The sequence below is a fragment of the Culex quinquefasciatus genome, chromosome 3 (genome assembly GCF_015732765.1).
Source record: "Culex quinquefasciatus strain JHB chromosome 3, VPISU_Cqui_1.0_pri_paternal, whole genome shotgun sequence".
Taxonomy (NCBI): domain Eukaryota; kingdom Metazoa; phylum Arthropoda; class Insecta; order Diptera; family Culicidae; genus Culex; species Culex quinquefasciatus.
Window position 1 is genome coordinate 192,625,643 of NC_051863.1, and position 19,425 is coordinate 192,645,067.

The 19,425-nt window shown below is 39.5% G+C and overlaps 1 protein-coding gene across 14 annotated transcripts in view; it reads right to left on the bottom strand.

The window, feature by feature from the left end:
- LOC6031027 (glycogen-binding subunit 76A) overlaps window positions 1-15,924 on the bottom strand; it is a 43,807-nt gene extending 27,883 nt beyond the window's left edge. For 2 of the 14 annotated variants that reach the window (XM_038265316.1, XM_038265305.1), the window contains exons 1-2: window positions 15,742-15,793; window positions 9,758-9,968 (exon numbers count right to left, since the gene is read on the bottom strand). In XM_038265316.1, the coding sequence (XP_038121244.1) occupies window positions 9,758-9,968; window positions 15,742-15,778 (248 nt within the window). In that variant the 5' untranslated portion in view covers window positions 15,779-15,793. Of the gene's footprint in view, window positions 1-9,757; window positions 10,732-10,916; window positions 10,936-10,994; window positions 11,209-11,281; window positions 11,404-15,599; window positions 15,618-15,741 lie in introns of those variants that run through there. The other 12 variants (XM_038265315.1, XM_038265308.1, XM_038265314.1 and 9 more) reach the window with 12 other exon arrangements.
- Window positions 15,925-19,425: the final 3,501 nt, after the last annotated feature.

The following is a 19,425-nucleotide window of genomic DNA, read 5'->3' on the forward strand; positions in this document are numbered from 1 at the left end:
AAAAACTATAAATAAAATTTGTACCAGCCTAGAGCCATTGAAAATATTTTTAAAATTTTAGGTGAATTTCTAAGAATTCATGAAAATATAAAATTAAATTATTTTATATAACTTCATCTAACATCATACGTTGCCATATCAGAACTTCGACGTTCAATTGCATCCCCTAAAAGATGTTCTCAACTGAATCTTAGTAACAAATTGCTAGAAGGAAAGCAAGCAAGTTTTCATAAAATTGTTTGAAAATAATGTGTTTAAATGATTGGAATATATGAAAATTTTCCCAGCAAGATTTTTTTTTTTTCAGAAAAAAAACGCAACAATTAAAATTAATTATTAAACAGTCTGAACACTTTTTTTTACCGAATTCGGTAGTTGAAAAATCTGTAATTCATAGTTTTGATCGGTAAAAATACTATTTTTTTACTGATTTTCGTTTGTACGAAGAACAATAATGAACTACACTCACGATTTTTTGTAAGTTTTGAAGGATTCGGTAAATTTCAGTTTCAGTTCAGCAGTTGAAATTCCGTGAACTTTACCGAATTCGGTAAAAAAAATCCAAGTGTGTGTTAACCATACATTTTGAATTTTAATTTACCTTCGATGTTTTTTTTCAATTTTCCGTACATCCCATTAGGTGGTTTAATTCCTCCTTCACCAAGTCCCATTCAGAAATCTCTAGAAACGGTTGGCAATGATCTTGGCTTTGAATTTGGCTCTCCCGTCACCCCCGCTCACGCCACGCTGCTAGCCGGCCACATTATATATCAGTATTGTGGCCAAAGTGGCGACAAAGCCGTGACAGACAGTAAAATTTACGTTACCTAATTACAGAAGCCTCGTACGTGTGTGTGCGAGTGTGATTTTCTGAGTTTAAGGACCTCCGTGTCACTTTCATTTGAGTATTCCTCTGGGCTTTCACAAATGTGGTGGCATATGGTAGGTTGCTTAGCTCGAAAAACAAAGACATAAACAGTTGATGAAATTTTATGAGGATCAGTCTAAAAATTACACATTGAAAATCCTTCGAAAAATACTTTTCAAGAAAGTCTACAGTGATTTTAAAAATAAAGTGGTGAAAGAAACTTTAAACAAACAAACGAAAGATATTTGGAAAATATTTCTCAATCAAGATTATCAAATCAAGTCCAGGTCCAGGAACAACTCAATAAAAAAATGTGTATTGAAATAAGCCGAATGAATAACTTGAAAAGCAAAACAAAATATTTCCAAACAAAGCCAATCAGGATCCCACCTGATGCCACTGAGAACTGCATTGGTAAACACCGTTGAGTTGAGATTAAGAAAAATGAAAATAATAACAATTTTTAGCACGCCCTCCGCGGATGCTGTCAGCCGTGCCACTGCAGGCAACTGATTTGTTTGTCTCGGGACAGATCAGGTCAACCATCACAGAGTGAAAAACGTAAACAAAAAGCGATTTTGTGCAAACACCAGCAAGGTTTTTCTTCTACTTGCCGATGAAAACTGAGTTCTAGAAGCTGCCTTGGGATGAAATGCAGTTTTCCTTACTCTGACGTAAATTGAACGCAAGTTTGGAAAACCTGTCGTAACATTTTCCCGTTACGTTACATCACCCACAAGAGTAAAGTCTTCACGTGGTGCAATAACCTGTACGAGCGCGGCGAGGAAAAGTGCATCCTTTTTCCAGAGAACAATCGAGAGAGGGGGAGAGCAAAAGTGCACCACACCAACATAGAGAGAGAGAGAGAGAATAGGATAAATAGAGAGGCAAACCCCGCGTGTGTCAGTGGCCCCAAAAGAGGTCATTGAATGCAGCTGATGCAGGCGAAGGAGCTTTTTCCCGAATCCTTTCGGGGTTGCATCTGCCCCATCACGTGGTGGTGGTGGGGTCAAGTTGAGTCAAAGTAGAATTGGGTTAACGAACGGGTTCCTTTGATAGAAGGTGTCGAGTTCCTTTGTGTGGTGTGTGAAGGACGTTTCTAGAATGCGCTCGAGCTAAGTAGGCGAGGCGCCATTCTAAGCTATTAGCAAGGGAAAAAGTAACAAAAATCTTCAAAAAAATCAAAGTCAGTGTTTAAAATTGAAACAACATTACCGTCATCTGGGGTGAATCGGGACTACAGTCTGAATAGGGACAGCAGTGTTTAGAGCACTTAAAGGTCTTAAATTTGGAAATGGATATACACATTTTGTTGGTCTGAGTATGTTCTATCCGAAACCAACCAGAGAAATCAAAATATTGTGCTATAACATGGTTTAAACTGCTGTCCCAATTCGCCCCATGTGTCCCAATTCACCCCAGTTGACGGTATATTTCTCTACACCATGACAAGTAAAATAAGATAACAGCACAAATATCAAAATTGCCAAAGGGTGTACGTCTACAAACAGCAAACGATAACATCAATGAGCATCATTATCGCAACGTGTTACCTTTCCCAAATTTCATTCTTAGGTAAAAAAAACGTTACGTGTCTTGGTGTGCTGGGTAAAATGGTGAAGTGCAACGTAACGCAATCGATTTAGCTTATCAGTTGGCAAAAATAGTCAGTTTATTTAACCCTTCACCTGGTTACATTTGTTTTGGGGCAAATAAAAATGTTTCTTTTGAGTGTTTTTTTTCAGAATTGTGATATTTTTTCAAAATAGACGCATTTTTGCCTTCGCACCTCTTATATATACCTTCACGTAAACATCAACTCAGGGAGACATCAGACTATGGCAAACAAACAACACACTTGTTTGTGTTCGATAGTTTGCCAAACTCACAAACTTGTAATCTTGCAAACAAAGCCAAATTTCTGCAAACAAATGCAGGAAAAGAACCAAAGTAGGCAAACTGCCAAACCGTCGAAAAGTTTGTTTGTTTGTTTGTTTGTTTGTCATACACTGAAACCCCGATGGTTTGATACCAACTGTTCTCAAACGAACAGGGTCACTTTTTAGTTTGATTCCCTTTTTCACAGAGTTCACACACACACTGGCAAACGTGTTTCATAGTGTGCGTGAGCGCCGTGTAAAAAGTTACAGTTCGTCACTTTTTAGTTTGGCTTTGTCAAACGAATAAGTGACCAACCACCGGGGGTTGAGTGTAGTCTAATACCTGCTTCAGAATCATTTTCTGAGCAAATGTCTCTGTGGAGGTGTGTAGGTATGATTTTTGTGTATGTTTGTTGCGTTAGGTCTGGGTTGGGGTCCGATAAGGCCGTATTGAAAATTATTATGTTTGATGAAGTACTTTAACGGTTATGCTAAAACTAAATTTTGAAGAATACAAAAAGGGTAAAAATTGCAAAAGATCCGGCTAATGACGTCGTGATCTTTCACCGCATGATTCTTCAATTTTCCAATATAAGGATTTTTTTTGAATTGAACACAAACAGATTTTTTTATTTTTTTTTTAACGGGGAAGGCGCAAAATCACTGAGGTGGTTTAAGTAACGTTTGTTGTTAAAAAAAAATAACAATCCAAATCTGTTGTTTATGGATCACTTGAGTAATTTTATCTCCATGTCCTGTTAATTTCCCAGTCTCAAAATATTTTTTCTAAAATTTGATGATTTTTTTACACATTAAAAACGTGCTATGTAAAGAATTCCAGACAAAATATTAGAGTAACCTTTTTTTGATTTTTCACATGAAAACGGAATGACTAAATGCTATTTTTTGTTTTTTTAATTACTAAAAAAATAATCTTTTAAGTTACAATACAAAATGAAATTCTATTGGAAGTTCTGCGATACTTTCACAAATCGTAATTTTCCTAAAACTTTTTATCAAACTATTCGATGAAGAATCAAATTTAAAAGACTTTTTTTTATTTTCATGTTGTATCTGTGAACTTTTTGCCAGAAGAAGTTGTTTTCAAACTTGACCAATTCTGAAAATATTTTATTTGAAAAATATGAGAAACTTTACCATAAATTTGAAATTTATGTTTTGAAAATAGTTTTGTCTTGAATCATAAAAAAATTGTGGATTTTGACATTTTGACAAGAAAAAATATGAAAAATCGAATTAACAAGCCACGCTTTCAACATTTGAATAAAAAAAAGTGTTTTAAATCGCCTTGCACACCTTTCCACTTGTTTTGCAATCATAAGTTTCCAAAATATCTTAATATGTATAGAGGTTTTTTTTGCGAGAAAAAAAAAGATTTTGCGGTTCTGTACATTGGAATATTACGAAAATTCAAAATATGTTTAAGCCAGCCCAAAAATGCATCCTAAAATGATTATCAAAGCAGACAATTATATTTCATTTTTAAAAGGGTTGGGGGAGGGGGGGGGGGGGGATGGGAATATTTGCAACTACCTAAATATTGAATCATAAAAGTTTTTTTCACTTTTCGCATTTTTTAACAAGTTTAAGGGGTTTAAAAGGTATCTTTTGTTGTAGTGTTTAGGATGGTGCCAAATCTGATTTTCTGTCGAACTAAATTTTATTAAACAAATTAGCAATCAAAAATAAGTCTACTATTTTTTGACATTTTCCGAAAAATGTTCAATATTTTGCAATTTAGAAATACCCAGTTTAGGGAAAAAGTAACTTGCAAAAATATGTTTGAAAAGCTTGGAAAACTTTCAATTTTTTTGAATTTGTTGGTCGAACTGCTGGTTTCTGAGATACAGCCACTTTTTTTTGTAAATAAGTAGTTTTTCTCAGACCTCATTTTTTTATTTCATGATATCTCGGAAACTATTGGTTTGATTTTCATTGTATGAAAATGGAACTTCTGTAAAACTTTATGCTAATTTTAATAAGAAATTGTTGATACAAGAGTAACTTTTTGAAATGGCACAAGTCCCGCTCTCAAATCGACGTGGTCGTGCTATCTTGTCGCACCCGCTATTTCGACGTTCCGAGAAAAGCGCGTTTCAATGTTTGACCTTGAATAATCAAAAACGAAAGCACGCAATGTAAACAATAACAAACACGTTTTGTTTGGCTGACCATTATGTGCATTGTCCCGAAGTTTGGTTGAAGTTGGTTGCTGAAGTCCCGAGTTAAAATTGCAAATTTTTATGGTAGTCTAACTTGTACGTGCGTCAAACGCGTTCTGACCTGAAATCCCTTTGGCCAGTTGTCGCACTTACATCAATTTTCAGGGTGACAAGATAGCACGACAAGAAACTTTTTTCATATGAAAAATGACAAAATTGCACGGATTTTTTTCAGATTTCGTTGAATATCTCAGGATTGAAATCGAATTTTGGGGATCTGTGAAGGTCAAAATTGGCCCATAACGCACGTACGACAAGTTAGCACGACGGCGACGAAATCTTGAAATGCCATAAAATCTTGATGATACTTTCAGATGTGATAGAAACCTTTCCTTAAGGACATCTTACTTACTTACTTTTACTTTACTTTTATTGGCGCTACACCATTAGCTTGGCCTGCTGCACGATTCTCCGCCAACAAGCTCGGTCCATGGCTGCATTTCTCCAATTTCGCGGCGCACCCACACTTTCTAAATCGCTCTCCACTTGGTCCACCCACCTCGCACGTTGCACCCCCCTACGTCTTGTTCCTACCGGCTCCGACACAAACACCAACTTCGCAGGATTGATCTTCTGGTTCCGTTGGCTCAAGTGGTCGGCTCGTTCCGGCATCCTTGCAACATGACCCGCCCACTGCAACCGTCCAGCCTTCGCGACTTTCCGGATGCTTGGTTCGTTGTAGAGTTGTGCAAGTTCGTGGTTCATTCTCCGCCGCCATCCGTCGTTCTCATATACGCCGCCAAAGATGGTCCTTAGCACTCGACGTTCGAAGACGTTTAGCGCTCGTAAGTCCTCTTCGAGCATTGTCCACGTCTCGTGCCCGTAGAGGACGACCGGTCTTATCAGCGACTTGTAGATGGAACACTTCGTATGTAGGAGAATTTCCGGGACCTTAGGCTCTTGTGAAGACCGAAATAGGCACGACTTCCAGCGATGATGCGCCTCCGAATTTCCCTGCTGCAGCTGTTGTCCGACGTTACCAACGATCCGAGGTATACAAACTCCTCCACTACCTCGAATTCGTCCCCGTCGATTGTAACGCTTGGTCCAATGCGAGCCCTAAGGGACTCGGTTCCTCCTGCCAGCAGGTACTTTGTCTTCGCCACATTCACCCTTAGCCCAACCTTCTCTGCTTCCCGCTTCAAGTCGGTGTACGCATCCGCAACCGCCTTGAACGTTCTGCCAACAATGTCCATGTCGTCGGCGAAGCAGATGAACTGGTTGGACTTGCTGAAGATCGTGCCCCGCATATTGAAGCCCGCTCGTCTCATAACACCTTCTAGCACGACATTGAAACAAAGACAAGAGATCCCATCGCCTTGCCGAAGCCCCCCAAGTGAAGTAAACGAGTCCGATTCCGCACCCGATATCTTCACACAACACCTAGCCCCATCCATCGTCATCTTGATCAGTCTGATCAGCTTCCCGGGAAAACCGTTCTCGTCCATAATTTTCCATAGCTCTTCGCGATCGACTGAGTCGTACGCGGCTTTGAAGTCGATGAAAAGGTGGTGCGTGGGGACTTGGTACTCGCGACACTTTTGGAGGATTTGTCGCACAGTGAAGATTTGGTCGGTTGTTGATCTCCCCATGACGAATCCGGCTTGATAACTTCCAACAAAACCTTCCGCTATTGGCGATAGGCGGCTGAAGAGGATCTGGGAGAACACTTTGTAGGCCGCGTTGAGGATTGTGATGGCACGGTAGTTCTCACAATCTAACTTGTCCCCCTTCTTGTAGATCGGGCATATTACTCCCTCTTTCCACTCCTCCGGTAGCTGTTCTGACTCCCAGACCCTGACTATCAGTCGGTGCAGACAGGACGCCAGCTTCTCCGGGCCCATCTTGATGAGTTCAGCACCGATACCATCCTTACCCGCTGCTTTGTTGTTCTTCAGCTTCTTGATGGCATCCTTAACTTCCCTCATCGTGGGAACTGGCTCCTCTCCTTCTCCCGCTGTACCGATGAAGTCCTCTCTCCTGCCGCCTTGGACCCCTGCCTCTGCTTCTGCGCTATTCAGGTGTTCATCGAAGTGCTGCTTCCACCTGTCAATCACCTCACGCTCGTTCGTCAAGATAGCTCCATTTTTATCCCGGCACATTTCGACTCGCGGCGTGAAGCCGTTTCGGGATCCGTTGAGCTTCTTGTAGAACTTGCGCGTTTCGTTTGAGCGATGCAGCTGCTCCATGTCCTCAAACTCCAACTCTTCCTGGTGGCGCACTTTTGCTCGGAAGAGCTGGTGCTGCTGCCTTCGCTTCTGTCCATACGCCTCCTCGTAATCACGGAGATTGTACTGCAGCATTGCCCTCCGTGCTGCATTCTTCTCCTCCAAAATCGCTCGACACTCCTCGTCGAACCAATCGTTCCGTCGTCCTCGTTCCACAAATCCGATGGTGCTTTCTGCTGCGTTGGTGATGGCTGCCTTGACGCTCCTCCAGCAGTCCTCGAGGGGAGCTCCCAACAGCTCACCCTCCCCTGGCAACGCAGCCTCCAGCGAATGCGCGTACCGGGATGCGACTTCCGGTAACTTAAGCCGCTCCAGATCCAACCGCGGAGGGCGGCGGTACCGAACGCTTTTCGCCAGGGAAAGTCGTTGGCGCATTTTCACCATCACCAGATAGTGGTCCGAGTCGACGTTGGCGCCGCGATAGGTCCTGACGTCGATGATGTCGGAAAAGTGTCTACCGTCGATTACGACGTGGTCGATTTGTGATTCCGTTCCTTGCGGTGATCTCCAGGTGTACTTGTCTCGGAGGTTGTGCTGGAAGCAGGTACTTCGTACGGCCATGTTTTTGGAGGTGGCGAAGTCGATCAGTCGCAGGCCGTTTTCGTTCGTGCGTACGTGGGCGCTGAACTTTCCTATCACCGGTCTGAATTCCTCCTCCTGGCCAACCTGAGCGTTAAAATCTCCGATGACGATTTTGACGTCATGTTTTGGGCAGCTGTTGTACGTCCAGTTCAGCTGCTCGTAAAATGCGTCCTTGTCGTCATCTTCGCTTCCTGAGTGCGGGCTGTGCACGTTTATGATGCTAATGTTGAAGAAACGGCCTTTAATCCTCAGCACGCACATTCGGTCGGTGAGCGGGGTCCACCCAATCACGCGATCGCGCATTTCGCCCAGCACTATAAAGGCTGTTCCCAGCCTCTTGTTTTCGCCGCGGCTCTGGTAGATTGTACAGCCAATCCTTGGGTACGCTTGTACCTCTTCCGCGCCTATCCAGCCAACCTCCTGCAGCGCTACGATGCTGAACTTGCGGACCCTCAACATGTCGGAAAGTATGCGGATACTCCCGTCAAATTTGAGAGACCTGCAATTCCACGTCCCGAGCTTCCAATCGTGGGACCTCATATGATGTCCAGTTCCGTGCCGATTGGTCCGGCTCGCATCGTGTGCTTCCTGCACTGGTGTTTTACGGCGGGTTCGTGTGGCCTGCACCAACCCCCTGTCTCGCCGGAGGACCATCGTGCCGGTACTGTTTACAGTCCCACGCCGACACAAGGACTTTTACTCAGCCGCCCCTAACCTGGGGTACAGACGCTGTTTCGAGCCGCCCCTAACCTGGGGAACAGACGCTCGATGGGGGAGGGGTGGGGGTCCGAACTCTATCTGCTGTAAGCCGCCCCTAACCTGGAGAACAGACGCTTACCTCGACGATAGAGCAGGACACCGGTTTCTTTGAGCCGCCCCTAACCTGGGGAACAGACGCTCAAAGAAGGGTGGGGGAGGGGGATGTCGGCCACTTCTTTCGAGCCGCCCCTAACGTGGGGAACAGCCGCTCACGGGTAGAAGGAATCGACCACCTAGTCCGTTTGGGCCGCCCCTAACATGGGGTGCAGACGCCCAAAAACGGCACTAGAGAGGGGGGGGGGGGCTGTGTATGCAGCAGGGTTGCGCTTCTTGATTTTTCCTTCTTTTTAATTTCACCAAAAAAACTTTGCAGCACTTTTTTTTCTGTAGCTTTCCTAGCAATTCACCCCACCGTGCACCAACGGCTTCTCTTCTATACACGACTCTCGTAGCAACAGACACAGTGACGAGGACGACGACGACACGCGTCAGTATGGTCTTCGCGGTACACTTCCACACGCCGCGCGACACAATACAACGACCATCGATCGCGACGACGACGACGATGCCTTAGCAGTTCTTTGTACTTTTTTTCAATTGCCCGTGGCGGAACGCGATATTCGGTCAAATCTGGTGATTGATTTGTCTCACTCACGGTCGTAAAACACGGACTATCACTTTCCCGGGCCAGGAGACGGGTTCAGAACACGGATGCAATGAATTTCACACCCCACTAACGCGTATTTTCGTGTAAATTTTGCACTTTCGCGGGAACGGTACGAAAAACAATACCGATGTGCACGGCGCACACACACACATATATATAAGGACATCTACAGGACATTTTTTTAAATATATTTTTCATGCAACACAAAAAAAAATCCCGTAAAAATCAGGCCAATTGTTTAGGGATTGTCAATACTCTGTAATTTTTACTTTGTAAAGCAAATTGAATCCTGATTAATGTTTAGAAAAGAAAATTATAAATCTATTTTTCTTTTAAATACTTTGAAGTGTTTATATAAGTTGCTATAGTCCCTTTGAGTTCTCACTTTTGAACAACCTGATAATTTCAACGTATTTTTCCGTTGTTTATAAGTTCATAAATTAAAACCAATTTAAATTGCCCGGCGCAAAACAATGCACAAGATCTTCTCCCCCGCACGATTCGATAGAACAAAGGATTCTTGCACTTACCGTAGCTCGAAAAATAATCCGATAAGAATGGCAGTCACGGTGATGATCGTCGTTGGGACACAGGCACCGCCAAACAGACACCCACCAAAGGTCACTGGTTCGTCCCGGCAGTACTTCCGGTGGTGATGGTTCCGTCGGTCGTCGTCGTCGTCGTCGTTCTCGCTGTCGAGTTCGAGTTCGTTGAAGTGCGTAAATCTTCCTTTTGTTCGCACTGCCGGATCACGACCAAACACGGTTTTTCGGGGAGCACAGCATCATCATCGCCACAAACGGGGAGGGACCAACAACAATAACAAACAATAACAAGAGTTTTAAATTAGATTACAGGTTGTGTACTGTGAGCCGCGGACACACTCGCGCTCCTGTCTTCGGGGTTGGCCGGTTTTTTTTTTGTTTTGTTTGTTGCTCTTCGTGATGCTCTGGAGATATCGGAGGGTTTGCACGAAGATCACTGGCCTGTGCGGTGTGTGAACTTGGTTGTTGTGTGGTTTGTTGTTTTGTGTTGAAGAATGTGGAAGAAGCGAACAATTTCAAACTGCCACTTGAGCCACTTTTGCCGAAATTGATTTCTAGATGTGCTTTTATAATTTTGGATTTTTATTTTTTGCTTGTTTGCTTGCTGGCGCTGATGGGTTCTATTTTTAATTAAATATCTCACTTTTAGCTTCGGTTTCACTTCTTTCTTCTTGCTCGCACAATTTTAATGGATTCGCGTTCTCAGTGCTTCGATTGCTTTCCTCTTTTTTTTTTTGTTTTCTCTGACTTTATACTTCAGTTATGGAATTTCGATTTATTCACTCATTGCATTAAAATAAACTGCTGTCGATTAATTCACATGGTTGCAGATGGCTGGCGGTTGGTAATTCTATTTCTTCGTTGCTTTTTTTTTCTTCTTCTTTTGGACACTCGTCGTTGTCGTGCTGGGCCAAGTGGTTGAACACTTTTCCCTGTGATAAAAAATCAGGTCGCGGAATCTGTGTGAGAATATTTTTTTTGTGGGAAAAGAAAACGTGTAAGACACACCATTCGGCACTCGATACGCACGGGTTCGCGATCCGCGAGGCAGGTTCACCGAAAAGTTCCGTCCACCCCGAACCGTGAAAGAACTCTTCAGAAACCACCCTTTCCAAAAAAAAAAAAATAGTCCCTCGAACCACACTTAAATCACTGAGTACAAATCGGTCGTGTCCTTTTGAAACGATCCAGCGTTGGCACCACCCGTTCCGAGACTCTCTACCCGATTGCCCCCGCGCGCGTACCAGTCAGCAGCTCCAGTGACACCACGATCCGCGGTTCCGACGATCCTCCAGAACAGTGTGTACGGTGGTGTACGCCGCGGAGCCAACAACTCGGACGCTTCCAATCCGGACGTCGTTCAGCAAAGAAATTTTCTCTTCTGCAGCAACGCCAAGTGTCCAAGTGTCAAGAGAAGGACGTAACAAGGTCGTTCAAACGACGGCTGGCTGGGGGCGTGGGACTGCTCTCTTTTTCTCTCACTCGTAATACTCGCGGATTCTCACGAACCTGGCGGTGATGGTGCTCCAAGCGCATGCGTTTCTTCTTGTTTCCAACAGGCGCGCGTATTATAATGGGAAGACGTTCCTCGATTTAGGTCTCATCTCCGTGCATGCGATTTAAACACTCTCTTGCTCCGCGGCTTCGGCTTCAACGTCAATGTCTCTCACCGCGAGCAAACACACCGGTGTGGTGTGTGACACCGATTCCCCCACTAGGGCGATCACTTTCCACTGATTCGAATCTCAATGCTTTTGTCGAATTTTGAAAACATTTTTAAAGTACCACGCGTCTCCACTAATTTTACTTAATAAAACTCCATTACGTGGAGCAGCATGATATTTTGTTTAAAGCGACTTAATCATACACTCAAACCCCACACGGGGTATTTTGTATTTTTTCGAGACCCTAATAATAAAAAATCGGTATGTCTGATATTTGACACCGTGAAAGAAGGGCTCTTTCTCGACATTTTGCAGGTTGTTCCAAGGGGGGTCTAGAGGAACCCTTTTTTTATGATTATTTTTCGATTTTATGGGATATTTGTTGGGCACCCCTGGGTTTAAGTCAAGTGAAAAAAATTATAAAAAAATCGGCAAATTCTGGAATTTGGTTCAGTACCATAAAATATAAAAACTGTCATTTTTTTATTTTTTGAAAAACGTTGAATACTTGAATCATCATGCGCCTCCACGCATGTTACTTTATATGGGAAGACGTAGTTATTTTGAAAACCCCAATTTCCAGCGATAGAATTTTTTATATCATAAAGTCTTGAATCAGGTTCATTTCCCTACTACTTTTTACGTTTTTTCGACTGGGCACGGTGTGTTTTGTAGAACAAACTAATTATAAAAAACTAACTTAATCCACCTATGTGGTTGGAGCCTTCCTCACAACAATGGCTGTACAAAAGTTTCATCTATTTTTTAGATCCGGCTTCCAAAAAGTACATCGCTATCACTTAAGTGGCCATATCTCGAGACAGGGTTGCCAGATCTTCAATGTTTTGGGCTCGTTGGAAAGGTTTTTTGATAACCTAACCAACGATGGGTCGGATGATGGATCCGGACAAAGTTTACATACATTTAAGTGAGATCCGGCTTCAGAAAAGTACATAAATGACACTTAAGTGGCCATATCTCGATACAGGGTTGCCAGATCTTCAATGTTTTGGACTCGTTGGAAAGGTCTTTTGATAACATAACCAACGATGGGTCGGATGATGGACCCGGACATAGTTTACATACATTTAAGTGAGGTCCGGTTTCCAAAAAGTACATAAATGTCACTTAAGTGGCCATATCTCGAGACAGGGTTGCCAGATCTTCAATGTTTTGGACTCGTTGGAAAGGTCTTTTGATAACCTAATCAATGATGGGTCGGATGGTGGACCCGGACATAGTTTACATACATTTAAGTGAGATCCGGCTTCCAAAAAGTACATCAATATCGCTTAAGTGGCCATATCTCGAGACAGGGTTGCCAGATCTTCAATGTTTTGGACTCGTTGGAAAGGTCTTTTGATAAACTAACCAACGATGGGTCGGATGGTGGATCCGGATATAGTTTACATACATTTAAGTGAGATCCGGCTTCCAAAAAGTACATCAATATCGCTTAAGTGGCCATATCTTGAGACAGGGTTGCCAGATCTTCAATGTTTTAGGCTCGTTGGAAAGGTCTTTTGATAACCTAACCAACGATGGGTCGGATGATGGACCCGGACATAGTTTACATACATTTAAGTGAGATCCGGATATTTGTGAAAACACATTTTTATACAATTATTTATATATAGTTATTTTTATAGTTATTTTTATACTACTTATCAAAACTTCAATCTGTATAAAACTCGATCTATGGGACCCTAAACCAAGTCGAATGCAACAGGTTCGGGTCAAATCGGTTCAGCCAGTGCCGAGAAACATGAGCTAGTTTGTTGGTCACATACATACATACACACACACATACACACAGACATTTGTTCAGTTTTCGATTCTGAGTCGATATGTATACATGAAGGTGGGTCTACGACGTTTTGATTCAAAGTTCATTTTTAGAGCAGGATTATAGCCTTACCTCAGTGAGAAAGGCAAAACGTTCATGAAGACTGCTATTTTGCGACACTTATTTTGAATATCTAGCTTGGAATTTGAATTGTATTGATTTTTAATTTGTTGACCAAGCATCAATGCGATTGCAAATATTTTTCGAAGTGTGTGTCCACCCCCTTTAAAATTGGTCCGAAAAATCGGGGGCCTAAAAATATATTTCCAAAAAACTTCAAAATTGATAAAAAAAAAGTCTAATCAACTGAAAGCAATCTAGAATGCATTTTCTGCATTGATAATCATTTAAGAAATTTTTGAGCTGGTTTAAAACTAATTAAATTTTTAAGTGCTATTTTGGTGATAGCCAAAAAACAGCAAAGGTCTAGTCTAACATGAAAATGTCCAAAATAAGTGATTTTAGCCATTTCAATATGTTTATCTTGATTATAAATTTTGAAATTACTTTAAAAAAAAGAACAGAAAATTTTATAAAAGTTTTATTTTTTAACAAAAAAAATTTAACCAATTTTAAAAGTATATATAAATTGCAAAAAAAAAAACAATATTTTAAAAAAATGTCATCCTAACGTGAAATAATGAACAATGTATTAAAGCACTTTCGATTGCAAATTTGATTTTGCATCTTAAAATTTTGGGAATTTAATTTTTACTGACAAAAAGTCAAATACAGTCCAGACTCGATTATCCGAATTTTCTATTATCCGAAGTTCGATTATCCGAAGGTTTGTATGGGACTTTGTATAATCGAATCACGAACAATTTTTTTTTGTATATTTTATTTTCTTACTTTCAAATCAAATTCAAATTCTGTGACCCCATTTTAGTCAAATTTCAATGGGCTATGCTCAACAAACAAAAATAAAAAACAAAACAAAATTTCGAGATTCGATTATTCGATGTTTTGATCATCCGAAGTGAAATTTTGCCAAGGCCTTCGGATAATCGAGTCTTAACTGTAAACAAATCGGCAAACTTATGTTTTTGTTTGCCTTTTTTACTCGAATAGTCTCAAACATAACCTACAACTTTATGCAAGACACCAAGTAAATCGAATGCTTATTTGTATGACCAACCCGCAAAATTGTATGGAGCTTTGAATGGAAATAATTGGGCATGCAAACTGGCTTCATTTTAAATAGTAGGGTGGCTCGATATGCAGAACAGTCACTTTCTGGTCACAATCTTTGCATACCTGGCTTTTCGAAACAACAAAAACCTTTTTTATTGGAATTTGTATGAAAACAGCTATTTTGCTATTTGATTTTTGTAATTTTAATTTCTCAGTCTATTGCACTAAAACTAATAGCGTTCAAAAATTGAGAAAATTTACTGAAAATTTCCCGAAGAAAGTATGGACACAGAGTGGTATGGACCTATCTCCCTCCTGGCAGGAGATACAAGGTGCTCGAATCTCTGAAATGTAAAAATCACGTCTAGACTTCTTCTGCTATCTTTTGCCAGGAGTAAAAAAGTGGGTTTTCCATGCAAATACAAAATTGAAATGCTTTGCGGAAAGTCGGCTGCACCGATTGCTCCCAAATTTCAGGAGATTTTTTTGGGGCTTAAATATGATCAAAAAAATGGTCTGATTAAATTGATTTTTTAGGACTTAAAATTTGTGCGCAAAACTGAAAGTTTCAAAGAGCAAACATGATGATGATCATGATCATCATTTGATCGATTAACCTTATTCGTTCTCTGGAAGACTCAGTTAACTATTCGTGAGAAAATCAGACAATCTTAAAGAACGTGCAGATGGACAATCTAAACGATTTAAAGTTGTTAATTCGTAGATTGAATGAAAATTGATCGCAAACCAACTTTGTTTCCAAATGGCGCTTTATATTAACTGTAAATATTAAAAAATAAATAGAAATCCTCTGAAAGTATTTTTTTTACATACATGTAAAATTTTGTGAAACTTTGTAAATATCATATTATTTAAAACGAATTTTCACCTGTGGAATAGTTTTTTTGTTTTCGAATAATAAATCAAGTTGGTAAAACGTAGCGTTTCTCGTACAAATTTTAAATAAGATACTCCATCGACGTACAAAAAAAATTTAAACGAAAATAAATCACTCTAACGTTCCACGCATACACACAGAGCACGCGCGCTCGCACCGTTTGAACATTCATCAATGAAAGTGCTCTGCTCTTTCTCTATGGGCTCTCTCCGACGGCCGTCCGTTTGCGAGCATGTGGTGGACCAAAACATTGGCCGCCGATGGAACCAATACACATTCCGCTACCGTATCTTCTTGTAGATTCTGGGCCCGAAGGGATTGACCGCGGACGCCACAAACACACACACACACACGGCACGAAATGCACTTTTTGTCGTTGATTTTTTTTGCAGGATGAAATTGAATTTTTAATGATTGGAAAATTTACGCAGGTATTTTGGCAATTTTATGGTTGAACGGGACATTAGAAGTTTGAAACAGCAAAACACACACGACGCAAAGACGAATCTAACGCGAGAATTGGTCCATCGTTACAAACACCGAACTAAAGGGACTGTAATATGCAGATGTTGTTGTTGAGACTTTTAAAGATGGTTGCAACTGATCGAGTCGAGAGGACACAGTGTCATCTGTCCTGATAAGTGAACTGTGAAATGAGCGAAATCGAAAGAAACGATCTTTGGAATCTGCAGAGATCGGCATTATCTAGAAAAAAAAGGAATAAAATCAGATTGATTGGTATAAGCCTTGACATGTTGAATAATCTTATATCAACTACCAACAAATTTGAAAAAATGAACAAAAAAAGTTACAATAATTAAAACATTTGGTTTTATCTAGAAATGACAAAAAAATATGAACGGTTCGAAAAATACAGCAAATTATATGATTTGTAATTCCTAGAAAGAAAGACGTTCTATTTATATTTGTTTTTTTGATCAACGTGTTTGTATTTAGCAAAATAAGAAAGGAAAAGTTACTTTTTTAATACCTTCTTCTTATTAAATTTAACACCAAAAATTATGTCGCCAGATACATATTAAAAAACGATTCCGGATTAAATTTTTGCAAGACAAAGACAAAAAGCAAAGAACAATTAAAAATATTGTTTTTCATTCAGAACGTTGATGTTTTACTAATTTGTTTTTTAATTCATATTTTGTTAAAAACAAAAATACCTACCTAATAAAAAGTACGAAAAAAAATCTGACGTATTATGAACGTCAGTTTTCATACTTGATCATTTTTTTAAATCAGACATATGATCAAACATCACGCTGTATTTTTTTCGAGAACATTTAAAAAAATAGGCCAGTCTGATATTTCGCACCATGAAAGAAGGGTTCTTTCCGATATTTTGCGAGGTTTACCGCAATATTTCGTCGGGTCTAAAGCAACTTTTTTATTTATTTATTTTTTGAAGATTTTTGTTAGATCGTAAAGGTTATTTCTTCAGAACTGTGTTCATAATATGAAAGGGAAGTAAATCCAGAAATTTTGGAGAAAGGCATATTTTTGATTATATTGGACCAAAACTGATCCTTTTTTTAAATAACTTATTCTGCAAACTGATCTCTACAACATTAAAATGTATTGATTTAATATGACAGATGATTGAAAACATTGTTTAACGCTGAAATTTTGTATCCGGACAATTTGTTGTTGCAACTTCTTGACAAATTGTACTAATAAAAGATTTTTATTTGAACGTCTTGGTTCTTCCAGTTTTTGATTAGTGCGCTGACCACGGGGACGCGCTGTCTTGTTTATGCATGCTCATTTTCATTTCTTTTGTTTTGCTGTTTGTGTGCTTGGGTGCGTGGTTATTATAATTAAATAATGGCATCATTAGTGCGCTGACCACGGGGACGCGCTGTCTTGTTTATGCATGCTCATTTTCATTTCTTTTGTTTTGCTGTTTGTGTGCTTGGGTGCGTGGTTATTATAATTAAATAATGGCATCATTAGTGCGCTGACCACGGGGACGCGCTGTCTTGTTTTTGCATGCTCATTTTCATTTCTTTTGTGTCGCTGTTTGTGTGTTTGGGTGCGTGGTTATTATAATTAAATAATGGCATCATTAGTGCGCTGACCACGAGGACGCGCTGTCTTGTTTTTGCATGCTCATTTTCATTTCTTTTGTGCCGCTGTTTGTGTGCTGGGGTGCTTGGTTATTATATATAGGTGAAGGGATTTTATTAAATGATCATTATATTGCATTATTATATTTATTTGATTATATAACCACACTATATTTTACACTTAACACATCATACAAAACACAAATGAAACTGTAAACAGGAGCGTTTGGTACGGTATGTCCACGCATCCTTCCTCCCCTGTAGATTCTGTGAAATGTGATCCGTTCTCAGAATCCTCTCTGCGGTAAACACAACGTAGTAGGGCTGGCCGCTTTAATTTTTGCAATACATTTTCGGGTGTTCTCGGATGTACTGCAATTATTAATAATGACAAGAAAAGTGCTTGGGGCGTAATCTAATCACAAGACTTTCCAGCATGCTTTCATCGGACTGGCTGCGTTTGTGTTAGATTAGATTAGATTAGATTAGAGATTAGAACGTCTTGGTTCTTCCAGCTTTGATTTTGTGTAGTTCAGAGTCTCTTAAGGCCTATTCATAATAAATTATATGGAAATATGGCATCTCTCGATTTTCAGCGTCTTTTGTAAAGAAATATCAATTACAATAAAAAAAACTTTAAAAAAGTTACTCTAGACCCCCGACAAAATATTTTGATGCACCCCGCAAAATGTTTGTAAGAACCCTTCTTTTATGGTGCATACAAAACTTATCGATTTTTTAAATCTTAAGTTGGTTCTACGAAAAACATCGTGACATCGGACAAAAAATCTTGCAATTTCTAATACAGACATGCCTCGGTTTAGCACCGCATATGGGGGATGCAAAGCCGAGGCGTGCATAACCGAGGCACAGAGCTTATGGGATTCTGGCTATAAGGGAGACATTGGCTATAATCGTATGAAAAATCATGCAAACATAAAAATATTATAGTGTTTTGGAATCGGGATGATGTCAACTATCCATTAAAATTATAATTTCATGAAAATTTTCACAAAAATACGTATTTTTCCTGTAGTTTGGAAATGCTTTTTTTTTCTCTAAAGAAACCAAAAATATATTGATTTTTTCATACATTTCAAATGTAATAACTTTTTTTTTTGAAAATACTCAAATTTTTCACAAAACTACGTATTTTCGAAAAAATACTCAAAATTTCAGTTTTACAATATGGGTATCAAACGATCAGGATTTTTCATACATTTCGAATGTAATAACAACTTTTTTTTGAAAATATTCAACATTTTCACAAAGCTAAGTATTTTTGAAAAAATACTCAAAATTTCAGTTTTTACAATTTGGCTATCAAACGATCAGGATTTTTTCATACATTTCGAATGTAATAACTTTTTTTTGAAAATACTTAGGCCGATGCAAATATTTAAAAAAGTTTTTGTCCCTCGGCCCTGGCCGAGGTCAAGGGGGCAAAAAATAAAAATATAAAAATTAAAATAACAAGCCATAATCTTCACATTTAAATGAAAAAAGTGTTTTAAAATGCATTTTACACTAGTTCAGTTGTTTTGCAATCATTAGTTTTTAAAAAATCTAAGATCTGACAAAAACAAAAATTGTATCGAAAAAAAAAAGATTTTGCATCGAAAATTTTCAAAAAATCTTGAGATTTTTTAATAAATTCAAACATGCTAAAAATGATTTTAAACGCAGAAGAATGTATTTTAATTTGATTTCAGCTGGCTGCACTTGAATTTTCATTGAAATTTTGAAGTTTATTGTAAAAATATTTTTTTGCCCCCTGATTTTTCGGGCCAATTTTGAAGTGGTGACAAAAACTTTTAAAAATATTTGTACCAGCCTAAAAATTTTCACAAAACATGCATGCATGAAAAATCCCGATCGTTTGATACCCATATTGTTAAAACTGAAATTCTGAGTATTTTTTCAAAAATACGTAGCTTTGTGAAAATGTTGAGTATTTTCAAAAAAATGTTGTTTTCACTTTCGAAATTTATGAAAAAATCCTGATCGTTTGATACCCATGTTGGAAAAAC